Source organism: Perissodus microlepis, chromosome 19 (assembly GCF_051167445.1).
Source record: "Perissodus microlepis isolate ML-2025 ecotype Zambia chromosome 19, ASM5116744v1, whole genome shotgun sequence".
Classification (NCBI taxonomy): Eukaryota; Metazoa; Chordata; class Actinopteri; order Cichliformes; family Cichlidae; genus Perissodus; species Perissodus microlepis.
In genome coordinates, this window is record NC_140479.1 from 20,697,818 (window position 1) to 20,711,994 (window position 14,177).

Genomic DNA, 14,177 nt, shown 5'->3' on the forward strand with positions numbered 1-14,177 from the left:
AATTGCTTCTGGAACAACATGGTCTTCATGGTCTTTGGTGCTCTTTTGCGATCATTTTGAAGCATCCTCTCTGCAGACACAAGTGCATTCAAGGCATGGCAGCAAAATGCTCTCACAGCATAGCAAATGCACTGAATCTCTTCACTATAAAGTATCATTTCCCAAAAATGTGTCCATCTGCGTACGGGTTTCCATTTTTCTCCATCCATGCAGTTGACAAATGGCTCCGTTACAGCGGAGTTCACCAGGAATGGAAGAAGTGTGAAAAAAAAATATCAAAGATTAAAAATACAACATGAAACGTACAGACAGTGGCTGCAGTGGAAACTCCTGATTTCACTCTAGGTTTTTGTATGTTTGATGCTGCCTCCATTGACGGCAAGGACACTGCAGGTAGGCGGGATGTCCATGAATGCATGGACTGCCTTTGCTCTACTGCCGGCCAAGCATAAAACAAGCTGGTCAAATGTTTGTTTTTGTTTCGTTTGTCACCTGCCTGTATATCTTTGCGTGAACAGAAAAAAACTGGCATATATTACACACAGAAGATGATCAATTTCTGTAGTCTTGCAAAACAAAAGGGGAGTCTAAAGTTCAGCCATACTCATGAAAACGTCTTCAGTGGCTTTGATTTGAACTGAACTAAAGACGTTTTGGTGCCTCTGAAGAGAGTTTGAGGTTTGAATAGCTGACACACGATTTGTTAAGCCTCCGGAATCCTTTTAATGTGTTGTCCTTGGGTAAGTGTTATAACTGGCTGGATAACAGATGCGACTCCAGGCAAGAAGCATCTACAACAATGTGCGTTTTTAAAAAAGCTCATTTGGCTTTGGAATTCTTAGCTTAAATGAAAGAACAAGTTGACTTTCAGAAGCTCCTTCTAACAAGGACACTTGTTTTATTCCGAACATATTGTTTGAACATGATGGATGCACACATTTTTATATAAATGCTATCCATTCATTCTCTAGTTAACATTCAGTTTAAGCAGACCTGAAAGTGGTGCATTGTTGTATTTTTTCCCCCAATATAAATCCTGGTCTCCTGTTTGCTGTTTTAGACAGCAAGGGACCCGGCACTAGCAGATATAGACATGCATCCAGGTCTAGTCAGAGTTTTTTTTTTTTTGTTTGTTTGTTTTTTTACATGTTATTGCATTTCTGCTATTGTAACATCCTAAGCAATAAAATATTTTCAGTCATACAAGTTGCTTTGTCACTTAAAACTGAATCTATGTTGTCATTAAGGGCATTATTGTAATACTATTGTCATGGGATGAACTGCTTTATTGTTTGTGCGATGTTAATCTAATGGTGTCTGTATCTGTTGTGTGAGAAACTTGTGACTGCTAAGAGTCGAAAGCTAATCTGTATAGCCGATATTTATCATATGGACTCCCTTTTACTGTTGGTGCCTTGTCACTGCTAGGGCATCGTCATGACTGAGAAGAACTTGTAAACAGCACTGACATTGTTTTCAAAGCCATGAATAGACTATAGAGGCCTTTGTTTCAGGCTGATGTTGCCAGTCTAGCCTGTGCAGTGGTTCACTGGCGTGACAGCTTCTTTCTCAAGATCACAGTGTGTTCCAACTCGAGCAAAGTGGGGGCAGCTTTAAAATAGACCTGTAATCATGGACCCAGATGGAGAAAAAAGTCTTAGACATGCCCTCAGACGACAGCTCTAATAACAAACAACAAAAGTGAACCTGTTGACCAAACTGCTTAAATGTTTACCTTTCATTCTTGATACCAAGATAGGGGTTTCAAATACTGGACCATCCTCTAATCTGCAAATATAGATCTTCTTGTTATGAAATATGTAGTTCACGTTCACTCATGTGTCACTTTATTAGTCACAACTATTAACGGCTTGTTAACACATCTATAAACTAATCGCATGGCAGGAACGTGGTGAATTTGCATGGTCACGATGGACTGCTGAAGTACACATCATGAGTACACACCAAAAGTGTAGAGAATGAAGTGAGAGGAGCCTGGTCGGAGAGCTTCAAGCTGATAGGCAATACCTGAAATAACTGGTCATTACAACCAAGGTATGCAAAAGACCATCTCTAAACAGACAACACATGAAACTCTGCAGCAGATAGGCAACAACAGCAGAATGTGGTCTGAATTGGAAATTCACATCATGAATGTGCAGCCAACAAATCTGCAGCAACTGCATGATGCAGTCATGTCAACCTTTTCCAGAATCTTTGGGGAATGTTTCACGTACTTCATTAAATCGCTGCCATGAAGAATTAACGAAGTTCTGAAGGCAGAAGAGGGGAATGAGCAGGGTGTAATAGACAGTTTAAAGGTGAAATGAGCTAAACACCCAGCTGAAAAATGCCAAATGTTAATTGCTGAGATAAATGAAAACTATAATGTGTTTAAACAGTAATAAACAAGTTTTGAACTTTTTCCCAATGTTTTTTTTTCTATTATAATCACGGGTTGCCTTGGGGGTTAATAATGACTAATGTGGCGTCATATGTTTAGTATATGATCTATCCTTAGAGAGCACTCTTTTGTTACAAACAGAAAAGCCCTAAGCCAAGACAAACAAACTGCTGCGCTGTATTTCTTTGTAGTCCAGCAATTAGCATCCATTAGCTTTTCTTACTGTGTCAATGACTGTGTCAAAAACTTGCACATGGACATCTAGAGTGTCTTTTCTTTCTGTCATATAAATGTAAATCGCTATGGCAACTGCATGTGCCTAATGCTGGAGTAAATAGACAATTGACTGCTGATGGAAAGAGCCTCATTTTCAAGAGGTCTTTAGCCGACCTGTTTGAGATGGATGCTGCAATGGGTTTCTTTGAAGAAGGGAAACAAAGAAGTGAAATAATTAAAAACATCATGACATTGATATAACAACTATATAACAAGATGACTACAGCCTCTCAGTACAAAGTGAAGTAGACAGAATTTTGTTTATGGACGAAGCTGAGTGTCTCATCTAGCCACACTTTAGATTCTTCTTGGTGGGTGAGTGATGAAACACTCGACTACAAAACAGCGTTTCCCAGACTGTGCACATTATCTTCCATATCTGATGTGATCTTTTGTTATTCTCAGATTTTTGAGTTTTCAAAGCTTTGCTGTGCTGGGCCAAACTGTTGATGCTCTTCGTTATTTGTGGCCTTTGCCTGCACGCTTTTGATAAGTACCAGTGTTGACATGACGATGATGCTGTGTTTTTATAAGGGAAGGAAGGTTTTAATTTTATGCCTATGTGGGTGCCACTTCGTTGTCTGCTCTTTTCATTTTCTCCAGCTGTTATAATGTTGTTAGTTTACCAAAATATTTCTGGATAACATTTGTTTTCATAGTACTCTATTTGATATTTCCAACAATGCCGATATGCAATCAGTAATGCACACAATCATTGCATGATCTGTTATGTCGTTTACAGCCTGTGCCAGAACACCACCTCATGCTCACATTTCTATATTAACAACCACAGCTGGGGTCATGTTTCCTTGAAGTTAAGTTGATTCCAGGAATTTTTCCTCTGATCTCTGCAATCGGTGAAATGTACAGTACGGGTTTCCCTTCAGGCAGCACTACTTGCACATAGCCAAACACAACAAGGGATCCACTGGAGGAAGTGAAAGCATGTCACCATCAGAGCATGAGAAAATAGTCAGACAGGAACCTCAGCATGGCCTTCCTCTGATAGCCAGCCCACATAGAAACAATGTGTTTGGCAGCTTTTCAGTGCTTGTGGTCATCTCTTGGCTTTTACTTGCATTAGTTAGTCAGGTGTTCTTTGTTCGGTCTCAGCTTGTGATACAAATAATGTTTTAAGGGCGTGACTACTGCAGTAAAAGTGAGAGAAATGGATCACATTACAGATTGTTCATTTTATGTTCAGGAAGGGATAATGTATTCATCCATCTTTGTATTATCACAATAACTCAAACTCAGTGAACAGAATAATTGAGAAACCCAACAGCACCATAACCACTCATCTAGAAAATTCTTTTTTTTTTTTTAGTTTTATAATCAGCAGAACAGTGATACATGATACTGTACAAAAAGACAAGCTTACTCTGACACTGGATGTTAAGTATTGATAAAATGGGTTCAACATGCTTCATAAATTCCTTACTTTTTTACTTTGCTAAAGTGTGCTGTTCTCCAGACTTGGTGTCTAAGTGAATATATTTATTATGAGAGCAGTTTAAAGTTCATTTATTACAAGAGCTTCAGTATAGGTTTTCTTTGTCCTTGATTGCTATTTCAATAACGCCAGCTCTTCGAACTTTCAGTAATTGTTTTAATATTCCAGGGAGCCACTCAGACAAGGTGGGAGTCAACAGCTGAATATGAAATTGATTTGAGAGGCTCAAAGGTGTCTGGCAGTTTGATTAAGATCTCTGTGTTGATGCCTTGACAATTTAGCTCCATGAGACAGCGGCTCTCTTACACACATTCACTGATGCATTTCAGTAGTTCGGTGACATTGCAATGTCATCGTATCGTGAAAAAGATACTTAGGCAAACAGTGCTTAAATTAAATTTGCTGTAATTTTTCTCCCCTCTTCATGTGAACCAGGGATGATTAAGTATGCATTTGGTGTGCATTTCTCATGTGACATATCATTTTTTTTCTGTGTTATTCTAAACCTGGAATCAGTGTGATTACTTTGAAAGCAGCCTGACTAGAAAAGCCAGTGATTTGTCAGTGTATACGCTAATGCAAGAATGTGTCAGTCAGAGCTGCTCAGGCTTGAGGGTTCGTACTCATTCATATACATGATTTTATTTTTATCATCGTTTGTGTTCTACACAGTATGCTGTGGGTGCAGAAATTTACAACCAATGAGCCTTGACACCAGTGGCTGCTTCAGTATATTGTAAAGCTACTGTTGGTGTATGTGTTTTGTGTATTTTCAGCATGTTGCATTCTCCTGCTGTGACTGACTGTTCAGCTTTGAGTCAGAATACATTTTGTGAAAAGGATTTCTAGTCACATTTCATTGTGTAGCTTGGCATCTTCATCTAAATAAAGAGACAGATCGTGCTTAACATTTGATAGATTAGTAATTTATCAATCTTGAGCCAACCTTAATTTCTTTGTATTTGCATCTAAAATTCAAGTTTAATAAAGGCCTTTCAAAAAAAAATCTTTTGAACATCGGCTCATTTTTAGTCCAGTCCTTGTAACTCCACTTAACACTGACCTGTGAACCATTCAAGCATAAAAAAGGCACCAAACTCAAGGGGAATGGACCAGTGTTGTGTTCACATAACTACAGAAAACGACCAATTTTGAACTGTATCTATTGCAAAAACACATTCGTTCACATTTCTTTGGTTAAATCTATTGAAAATGCCAATAACAACAAAGAATGTTTGCACTAACAAAGTGATTCTGAAAGACCTGTTGACCTGTGTCTCAGCAGGGTGTGCATTGTGTCCTTAAACAAAATAAAAAAGAGAAAGAGAAATGAAAGAGAACAGAAGAGGTGGCAGGCCTGAAAAACTATTTACAGCAGGTGAACAAGATTTTAAAAGTCATACCCTTGAGAAATAAGAAAAATATAGCAAAGACCTGACCCAGGACTTGAGAAGATGCATGTGACGCTGCATGGGGAAATAACGAAATTGATTAAATTAGAAACACAGAAGAGATTTTCATTGTCATGCAATGCTATCTGTAAAATATCTGCTTGGCTTCATTTTTCATCACGGCAATGAGCCCAAACACAATGCCAATGCAGTAAGTGAGTACCTGAATAGAAAAATGCACAGTGGAACACTAAGTAATGCATTGACCCTGTTGACCTCCCCAGACTTCAACATTATCGACTCATTGTGGGATCATCTTGAGAGAGAACAGAACAAAAAGTAGCCAACATCCAAAAAGGAGCTTTGAATGTCCGTCACGAGGCTCGGAGAACTATTCCTGAAGACTCCCTGAAGAAATTAAAAGAACGCTTTCCTAAGACAGTTCAGGCTGCGTTGAAGGCATTTAAACCAAATACTGACTTTCAAATTCATTGCCATTGAATCTTTGGATTTCAGTGTATGTTTCACATTTCAATATATCATTGCACCATTCCCATTTTCCAGCAGAGCACAGAGAAATGAAGAGTGGCTTAAGGTTTTTGCACCGTATTAATCAAAATGCTGAAAAGATAAGGATAACCCACTTTTCCCCATTTTAAGATGGATATAAATTTGAAATTAATTTTTTTAGAAAGGACATTTGAATTAATTCAGAAAAGAATAATCACATTCATTGATAATAGAAAATAAGGATTAATTCCTGCGCCATGACGAGTAGGCCATTTCCTCAAAATTATCAAGTAGAAATTGTAGAAGAGTAGTGGCTCTGTATTATAACCTATCATCTGCCACCAGTGTAAGTAAAAGATAAATTATTCTTGCTGGGAAGTGAATGACCTTAGGTTCTGCATTTCTACCCTTCAGCACATTGGTTCATTACACCCAGCCTGTCGTCTGCTTTATGAAATTTTCTGCTTTCAAGAGCTCCTATTAGCCTTCACTGTGGCACAAGACAGATGTGATCATTCTGTTCATCTGTTAATCATGGTTGTGATTCTCTATCTGATTGAAATTCTCAAAGAAAAGATGAAGAAGGTGTTGTAGGAAAGAAGAAGAAATGCTTGTCTTCCTCTATCTGTCTGTTCCACCCGGGCCAGCAACTCAAGTATGAACTGCAGCTGTCTAAATGGATACACAAAACGTATCCAAACATCTCTCATCTCATGGGAGTTTGCTTACTGACCTGACATTCAGCCCTACCTTTATTTTCCATTTCCAGAAACGGGTGTGGAAAATCTTTCAAAAAGTGAACCAGAACAACAGGGAAAATGGAACAGCATAGTCTTGTTTTTTGGGTTTTTTAAAGAAGTGTAAAAAACTGGAGAGAATGCAGAGAAAGTGACCCACACACTTCCATCTCTCTGACATGACACAATGGAGGATGTGAGAGAGCGGAAGCAGACGTTTGCTGCCTGGGTTAAAAAAGCAGCGCAGGAGCAATTGTCCCTGAGAATGACACAGAGCTCCAAAATACGGTCACATCATCAGCAGTCAAGGCTTTTAGTTTGAACATTTTGTCCAAATTAAAAGCCTTGACGCGCTACAGAAATCTGGTGGTCTTATTCTCAAATGCCAACACACAGTTAAACACAGAAGTGCAATATAAACATATGTTCTGCAATGCTTGGATAACTGGAGGGGAAGCTGAGGACAGGAGTTTGAGTGAAGCCTTAGTCAGCTACACATAAAATACCCGAAAGAATATGCTATCAACCAGCTGGCAATTAACTCTGATTTGTACATACTAAAGTTACTGATTAAAAATCCCCAGCACCTAATAACCACTTTTAGATTATATTTTATTCATTTGTTTTTGGCGAGTTGTTTAAAAGCATTGCCCCTCACCCCACCCCCACCGAGCTCATATTATGTCTTTCAATTAGTTTTAGTCAGCAGTGCAGAAGAAATATATCACATCAGTGCAGAGACCAGAGCTGTGTCCCACACTGTGTTTTCTGGTGACAGAAACAATATAGCCAAGACTTTATGTTTTTCAAAGTAGTGTAGTAAAAAATGTGGCATTATGTTGTTAGAGCACAACAGAAATTTATAGTGCAGTTTACTGTATATAAGATTACTGCACACAGATTGGTATGAATAATAAAAAAGCCATGTTTACAGGGCGTATCTGTTCAGGGTTAGGCTGTGTCTTCTAATAGGAAATGTTTATCATGGTCTCTGTTGCTGTTGGCTCTAGAAGCGAAGTAATCATTGTTAATGGATCCCTTTGTTTCTGCCGCCTACAGAAAGGAAGCTCATGACTTTTGCTTGACTAATATTCCACATGTGATGACCTGACTGTCCAATTTTCCTAATCAAAACTTGTCTGGGAATCATGTGCATGGGATCTACAGGTTACACAGAAAGCTCGTAATCTGAAATTTAATGTTGTTTTAATTATTGCTCCATTAGGCCTTACTCTTGTTTGGCTTTTGTTTCTACAGTGACGAACAAGAAACCATCCCACGTTTCAATCACAAAGGTGAAGCAGTTCCAAGGATCATCTGCTTTTGTAAAAAGGTCACAGTGGACAATTGACCAGCTACGGCAGGTCAACGGCATTGACCCCAACAAAGTATGTAATTTCCCTTCTCCTTTCCCAGCGAACACAAGTATTGCTAATTCAAAGCATGTTGCTATGTACTCCGTTCTCAATTTTCTTATAGTTACTTCTTGTTCCTTTTCCCTTACTACACACTCTCACTTCTTATTGGTGTCTCCCTTTCACTGCTGTTCCAAGGACTGTCCGGAGTTTGACCTGATGTTTGATACCGCTTTCGATCAGTGGGTTGCTGGTTCATCAGGGGAGAAGTGCACCTTTATCCAGATTCTCCACCACACCTGCCAGCGTTACAGCTCAGCACGGAAGCCAGAGTTTGTCAACTGTCAGTCCAAACTGCTAGGGGGTAAGACGAAAAAAAAACCTTTTCAAAATCCACTGGCTCTACAGCGCCAGACTCGCTGCTATCATGCTGTGCTATAAGCCAGTCTGAATCTAATTACGCATGATGACAAACAGCACCAGGTGTGTATGAAAATGCATGCTTATTCCTCGTACACAGCATCTGTTGGGCGCTCTGCTGACGTGAGGTCAAAGAGGATGTCCAACGAAATATATCAGTTGTGACTCAAAGCATCTGACGCAGATCAGCTGGTTTTACAGCACATATAAACACACTAGAACACTAAATAATAATTTTCCCTATTTTAACATATTTTGCTGTGTGCCTGATGAGAATAATTGTTTTTGAATGATTTTTACCCTTTAAAATAACTCTGACACTGGTATTGAATCAGTGCGCAAACACTCAACTGAACACTAACCTCTGTTTTTAAAAAAAAGTGTATTTCATGCCCAACTAACAAGCAAGGAGGTGCTGATCAAGCGAGTCATTGCATAATCAGCTGCCAAATGTTTTCACCATACTTGGTCATTTCCCTGCCGTAAGAGGTTTGTTTACTGTAGGTGGGTTGTGGTGATGGTAACAATGCAGCATCCTGGGTGGCTTAATCAGATATTGATCTGTTTTTGCCTCCAAGTTTCATCTTTGAGAACTGCTCAGCCTATTGTATTATTCATAGAAATATTTATGAAAACGCATTCCCCAGCTGACCCGTGTGTTGTGTCCTCCTGCACAACCTATATAGAAATCTGCTACCGGAAATACAGGACTTTTTGATTGTGAATCTTATGAAAAATTTATAAATAATAATGACTGAGAGTTCCTGTGATTTGTGGTATTCCTTATGTACGTCGCCTCATGATATGAAAGGGCCAGTTTTATGAATTTGTAGGTTAAAAGTTAAAAAGTGTTATCGGACATATAGTAGAATGTAGGGACTAATGACTGAAATATAAATTATGTGTATAATGACACTGTAGTTCATTTCAGATTTGCATTGTTCCCATTTTTCTTACTGTGCGTGGGAGCCCATCATCTATTCATTGATGACAAACCTGCCAGTTCTTCTCAGCATTGTTATATTGCCATGACTTTCCTCCTACTCTGAAATATATGCTCATATTTAGCTCTCTTCAAATGAACTTGGGGTGTACTTTGTATGTGTAGGTGGGAAGGTAGTGGTGTACCGAAGAGCATTAACCCAGGGTTCATAGAGTAGGATGCATTATGTACTGCAAATGTTGCATATCAAATACATGCCTTCGGTGTTTTAGAAAATTACAAGGCCCTGTAGCATTGATTTTACCATACAAAGTTTAAGAAATCTGAGCAGTGTAGCTCTGATATAAATAGTATAGTATTCATGATATAAATACTTGTAATAAAGTTTTATTTCAAATACAGTTTTGTACATGCCAAACTGGTAGTTGTAAAAGAAGCTATTGACCATGAAGCAATCTGATATGTAACCATCATCTGTAGAGGAAGCTTTAGCATGATGGATCAAAAACGTCACCATAACAGAATGAACAAAGAGGATACTGCCAGTCCTGTCCACTCCAGTTTAAGTCTCACACCAGTGCAAAACAAAAATCATGACGCTGCTCAGGTGTGGGACCATAACTGTGGGAGACTAACTACAGCAATACCTGAGATGGCAGAGTCCTATAAAGACAAAGGTAGAAATGTGAGGCAGATAATTCCAGTGTTGCTAGTAGTTAGTAGCAATCAAGCTCCAAAGGAGTGCATTAAAAATATATTGATTTGCATTCCTGCAGATGGTGTGATGTGCTGTCATTAAAGATGGCAAAGGTAAAGCATGATATTAATGCACAGTAAAAAGTGTTTTCTCATGCATACCCCAAATGTAAAAGGTAATGTCAGGTTGTGTTTGAGCATTGTTTAACATCTTCTTGATGCTGATTACATGACACTACAAAAGTTCATTGAAAGTAATAGATAGATCTTGAGCAACTTTGAACCTTAGCCTGTATGTATATTTATATTTTTGTTAGATGTTTTATATTCTTTTTTCGTTTCTTCCTATCTTTTTTAAAAGCCTTCTCTCAGAACATTACGGTTCAGATGCATGGGCATATGTTTTTGATCCTTGATGAGGCATGTAATCAGTGCAGAAATAAAAGCAGCCAGTGTGCTAATTGAGTTATTATCAGTGCCGAGTTGGGCTGTTGCCCACATTGTTATACGATGTTGGACTCCAATTCCCACCTGTCTAACTGGCATGTATTCGTGAGTTGATTCTGAATTAATTTTGCTTCTCCTGTTTTTCCACTTAATGTTTAATGATTTCCCTTAATGAGAAATGATGGGTTAAGACTTTTCTAGCAAGACGCGAACACCTGGTGTCATTATGTGCAATTTCTCAGAATGTTTTCACCTCAAAAACCAAGCATATATTTTCATGAGAATGAATGGAAATCCTTTGCAGTTACCCTAATGCAGTTTCGGGTCAGTGTTTCTTCAACATTTGCAGAGTTCAAACCTAATGCTTCCTCTAATATGACCTTTGCAACTCGAACAGTGTTAGGCATTCATGCATAAAAAGGTTCAGTGTCAGAGCTGTTGTGTTGTACAGGGTGAACATGCAAGTTCCATACAGAAGAGCTTTAGCCATTCATCTGAAACTGTGCACAGAGATGCATGAAACTTTCAGTGTTTCTTTGTCTTTTGTTTGCCCTGTGTCAGTATTTTATGACTGAGCCATGATTTACACAAACAGTTTTTCCTCGAAAAGACCAGACTGACAATAATTTGAATTTTTACGCCGTAATTGTAGCCGGGGGCACTGAATTTTTCCAGCTTGGGCTGCTAATAATTATGAAGTACAAATGTTTGTGTGTCATTAGTTTAGGCAAATTTGTGTTAGTGAAATTTGAGGGGCGATCGTGGCTCAAGAGTTGGGCGTTCGCCTTGTAATCGGAAGGTTGCCGGTTCGAGCCCCGGCTTGGACAGTCTCGGTCGTTGTGTCCTTGGGCAAGACACTTCACCCGTTGCCTACTGGTGGTGGTCAGAGGGCCTGGTGGCGCCAGTGTCCGGCAGCCTCGCCTCTGTCAGTGCGCCCCAGGGTGGCTGTGGCTACAGTGTAGCTTGCCATCACCAGTGTGTGAATGTGTGTGTGAATGGGTGGATGACTGGACATGTAAAGCGCTTTGGGGTCCTTAGGGACTAGTAAAGCGCTATATAAATACAGGCCATTTACCATTTACCATAGTCTATAATTGTGACTTGGACAAACATCAGACCACATTTTATGGCTCATTAATGATCAGTGCTGAAAATATTTGTAATTCCAAAGTGTTTCCAAACCTTTTCGTTAAACTTTATTTTTTCAACACTAAATACATTTTATACAGGATTAATTGTGTGACCCATTTATACATAACCAAACTCTAACTTCATTACAGTTTATTAAAAAAAGAACTGAACACTTGTGTGCTTAACACAATAATCCAGTCCCTCTCATCCAATTCCAACCTGCGTGTTTTAACAAAGCTGATCATGACTTTTGATATTCTCTTGTCACAGAAGGCCAAGATGTAGGTTCAGTCATTTTCCGTTGCAAGGTCTTTTTGAACAGAAGGAGGAAAGAATTTGTTTCACATCAAGGTCATCTGCTAAGACGAGGTAAGCGCTAAATTAAAAGTCCCGCCCCCTTATAGTTGAATAACTTGCTCCACCCAATTCTAGATATGACCTAGACCTCAGACAAGATATATCCTCTATTAATCAGTGATGAGTTCCACTTATCACCAGTCTAGAGGAACTACAGTATCTTGTCTTCCTCCCATCACTTCCAACTTCCATGGCTGATGGCTGCTCAGGAAGGAGCAGGAGGTTTCATGAAGTGGGGAGTTTTTCCTTCCCACCATTGCCAAGTGATTGATCAAAAGGGGGTCATTACCTTACTATATAAAGGCTCAGTTGGTCTCCTTGGTCCCATGTCGACACAATAGGAGTGCGTTTTCATTTTCTTGCTAATAACTGAACAAATGGGCACAAATTGATGTAAAAGCCAGCAACGCAGTCTCTTAGTAAGGTGCTGCACCACTAGAAAAGTAAAGTGATTCAGCATGTTTTTTCAAGTCTTACAATTCTGTCCAATTTTTTTGGAATGGTGGAGATACAATTTAAGGCTTGTGGTTTTAATTTACACAGGTGTACAGTGTAAGTATTGATTAATGTGATAGAAAACATTTTCATGCTCATTAAACCGCACAGTTTTACATTTAAAAACAAAAAAAACACACCCAGTCAGGAAAGAGATGTGTTGATTTGCAAAAACTATTCCCTCCTAGGGGAGGGTTATTGGAAGTTGGGCCAAACCACACCAGCAAATTGCTTCTTAAAGCACAGCAGTGCTACTAAATTCACTCAAGAGTCAAGGATTCAGTTTTTTCTGTAATTTATCATCCCTCTGCTGTAGTTACACTTTGAAATCTGACTACAATAAATTGTTCATTCAGACAGGAATTAACTAACTTGTAACTCGCTATTTTTTCCCCTGAAAGCCGTACAGAGAGCCATGTTTTATACATTTCAAGTGAGTACAAGGACATTTATTTCAGTGGCATGTGTCCCTGTATGAGATGTACATTGCTGGAAGGGATTTTGAGTTTATATCCAAAGGTTATATGAGTTATGTTCGCTGTCCTTGGCCCCTCTGACAAACTGTGTACATGGTCACTAATGAAATCTGTGCAGAGGTGCAGTATGTGTATTTAAAAAATCATTACAAAATGTTGGCTTTTTTTTCTTTGTTTGAAATTGTTTTTCTTTGAAACAGGGCTCACTGATGAGGTGATATACTTGAACAGCATATAGATAACATGAGCTTTTGGAAGTTGAACAAAATATTAACATTTTTTATGAAAAAAGAAAGCAGACCCCCTGGCCTCAGCCCCTTTACCAGAAAACACCTTGCAGGTGTTATTGCCTGCAAGGTGTTTTCTGGTAAAGGGGTTCTTTAACATTCAGTTAATAAAACTTTGATAGTGCTGATAATGAAATGTTTGAAGCGTTCCTTGCATACACTGCCCACAACATTGCAGTCTGAGCATTTGTGTAAGCCATTCCATAACACATTTCTTCTTTTTGGTCATTCAGATCAAATTGAAAGGTCAATTTCCACATTAATTTAAAGTTTGGGAAACTTGGGGCATATTTTCATAGTCTTAATGATGTATTAATAACTCACTGCCATAATTTGATTCAGTGAAGTAATCCCAAACCCTGATACTTGAGTTGGTGTGAGGTTCTGCTGAAAAGTTGTCTTTGGTCGTCTCCAAGCTGTGACCAGTATATTTAAATTAAAGGTCTTTGCCTGCACCTGTAATTTTATTCAGACTTTTGTTTTAGACTACAAAGACTTTTCCCTTGCAGATCTCGTAATGAAATTTGGGAGTTCTTTGAAGACAAGTAGTCTGTTTTTTGTCATACACAGCCCCTTTTTGCCTTGGAGATTCCTTTAGATCACAGTATGATGACACCAGTCAAGTTGGTAGCAAAGATAACAGCACACTCTGGATGTCAAAGGTTGAAATAGACAGGTTCCCTAGGTTGGTCCCTATGGAGATTAGAGATGGACCGATCCGATATTACGTATCGGTAACGGTCCGATACTGACGTAAATTACTGGATCGGATATCGGAGAAAAATAAAAAAATGTAGTC

At 38.9% G+C, this 14,177-nt stretch overlaps 1 protein-coding gene across 2 annotated transcripts in view; it reads left to right on the forward strand.

Moving 5' to 3' along the window:
- Positions 1-14,177, forward strand: part of stxbp6 (syntaxin binding protein 6 (amisyn)) — a 67,289-nt gene that overhangs the window by 42,995 nt on the left and 10,117 nt on the right. Inside the window, exons 3-5 of one of the 2 annotated variants that reach the window (XM_084914155.1) lie at positions 8,029-8,159; positions 8,325-8,490; positions 12,034-12,132. In XM_084914155.1, the coding sequence (XP_084770281.1) occupies positions 8,029-8,159; positions 8,325-8,490; positions 12,034-12,132 (396 nt within the window). The remainder of the gene's footprint in view (positions 1-8,028; positions 8,160-8,324; positions 8,491-12,033; positions 12,133-14,177) is intronic. The other variant, XM_084914156.1, reaches the window with a different exon arrangement.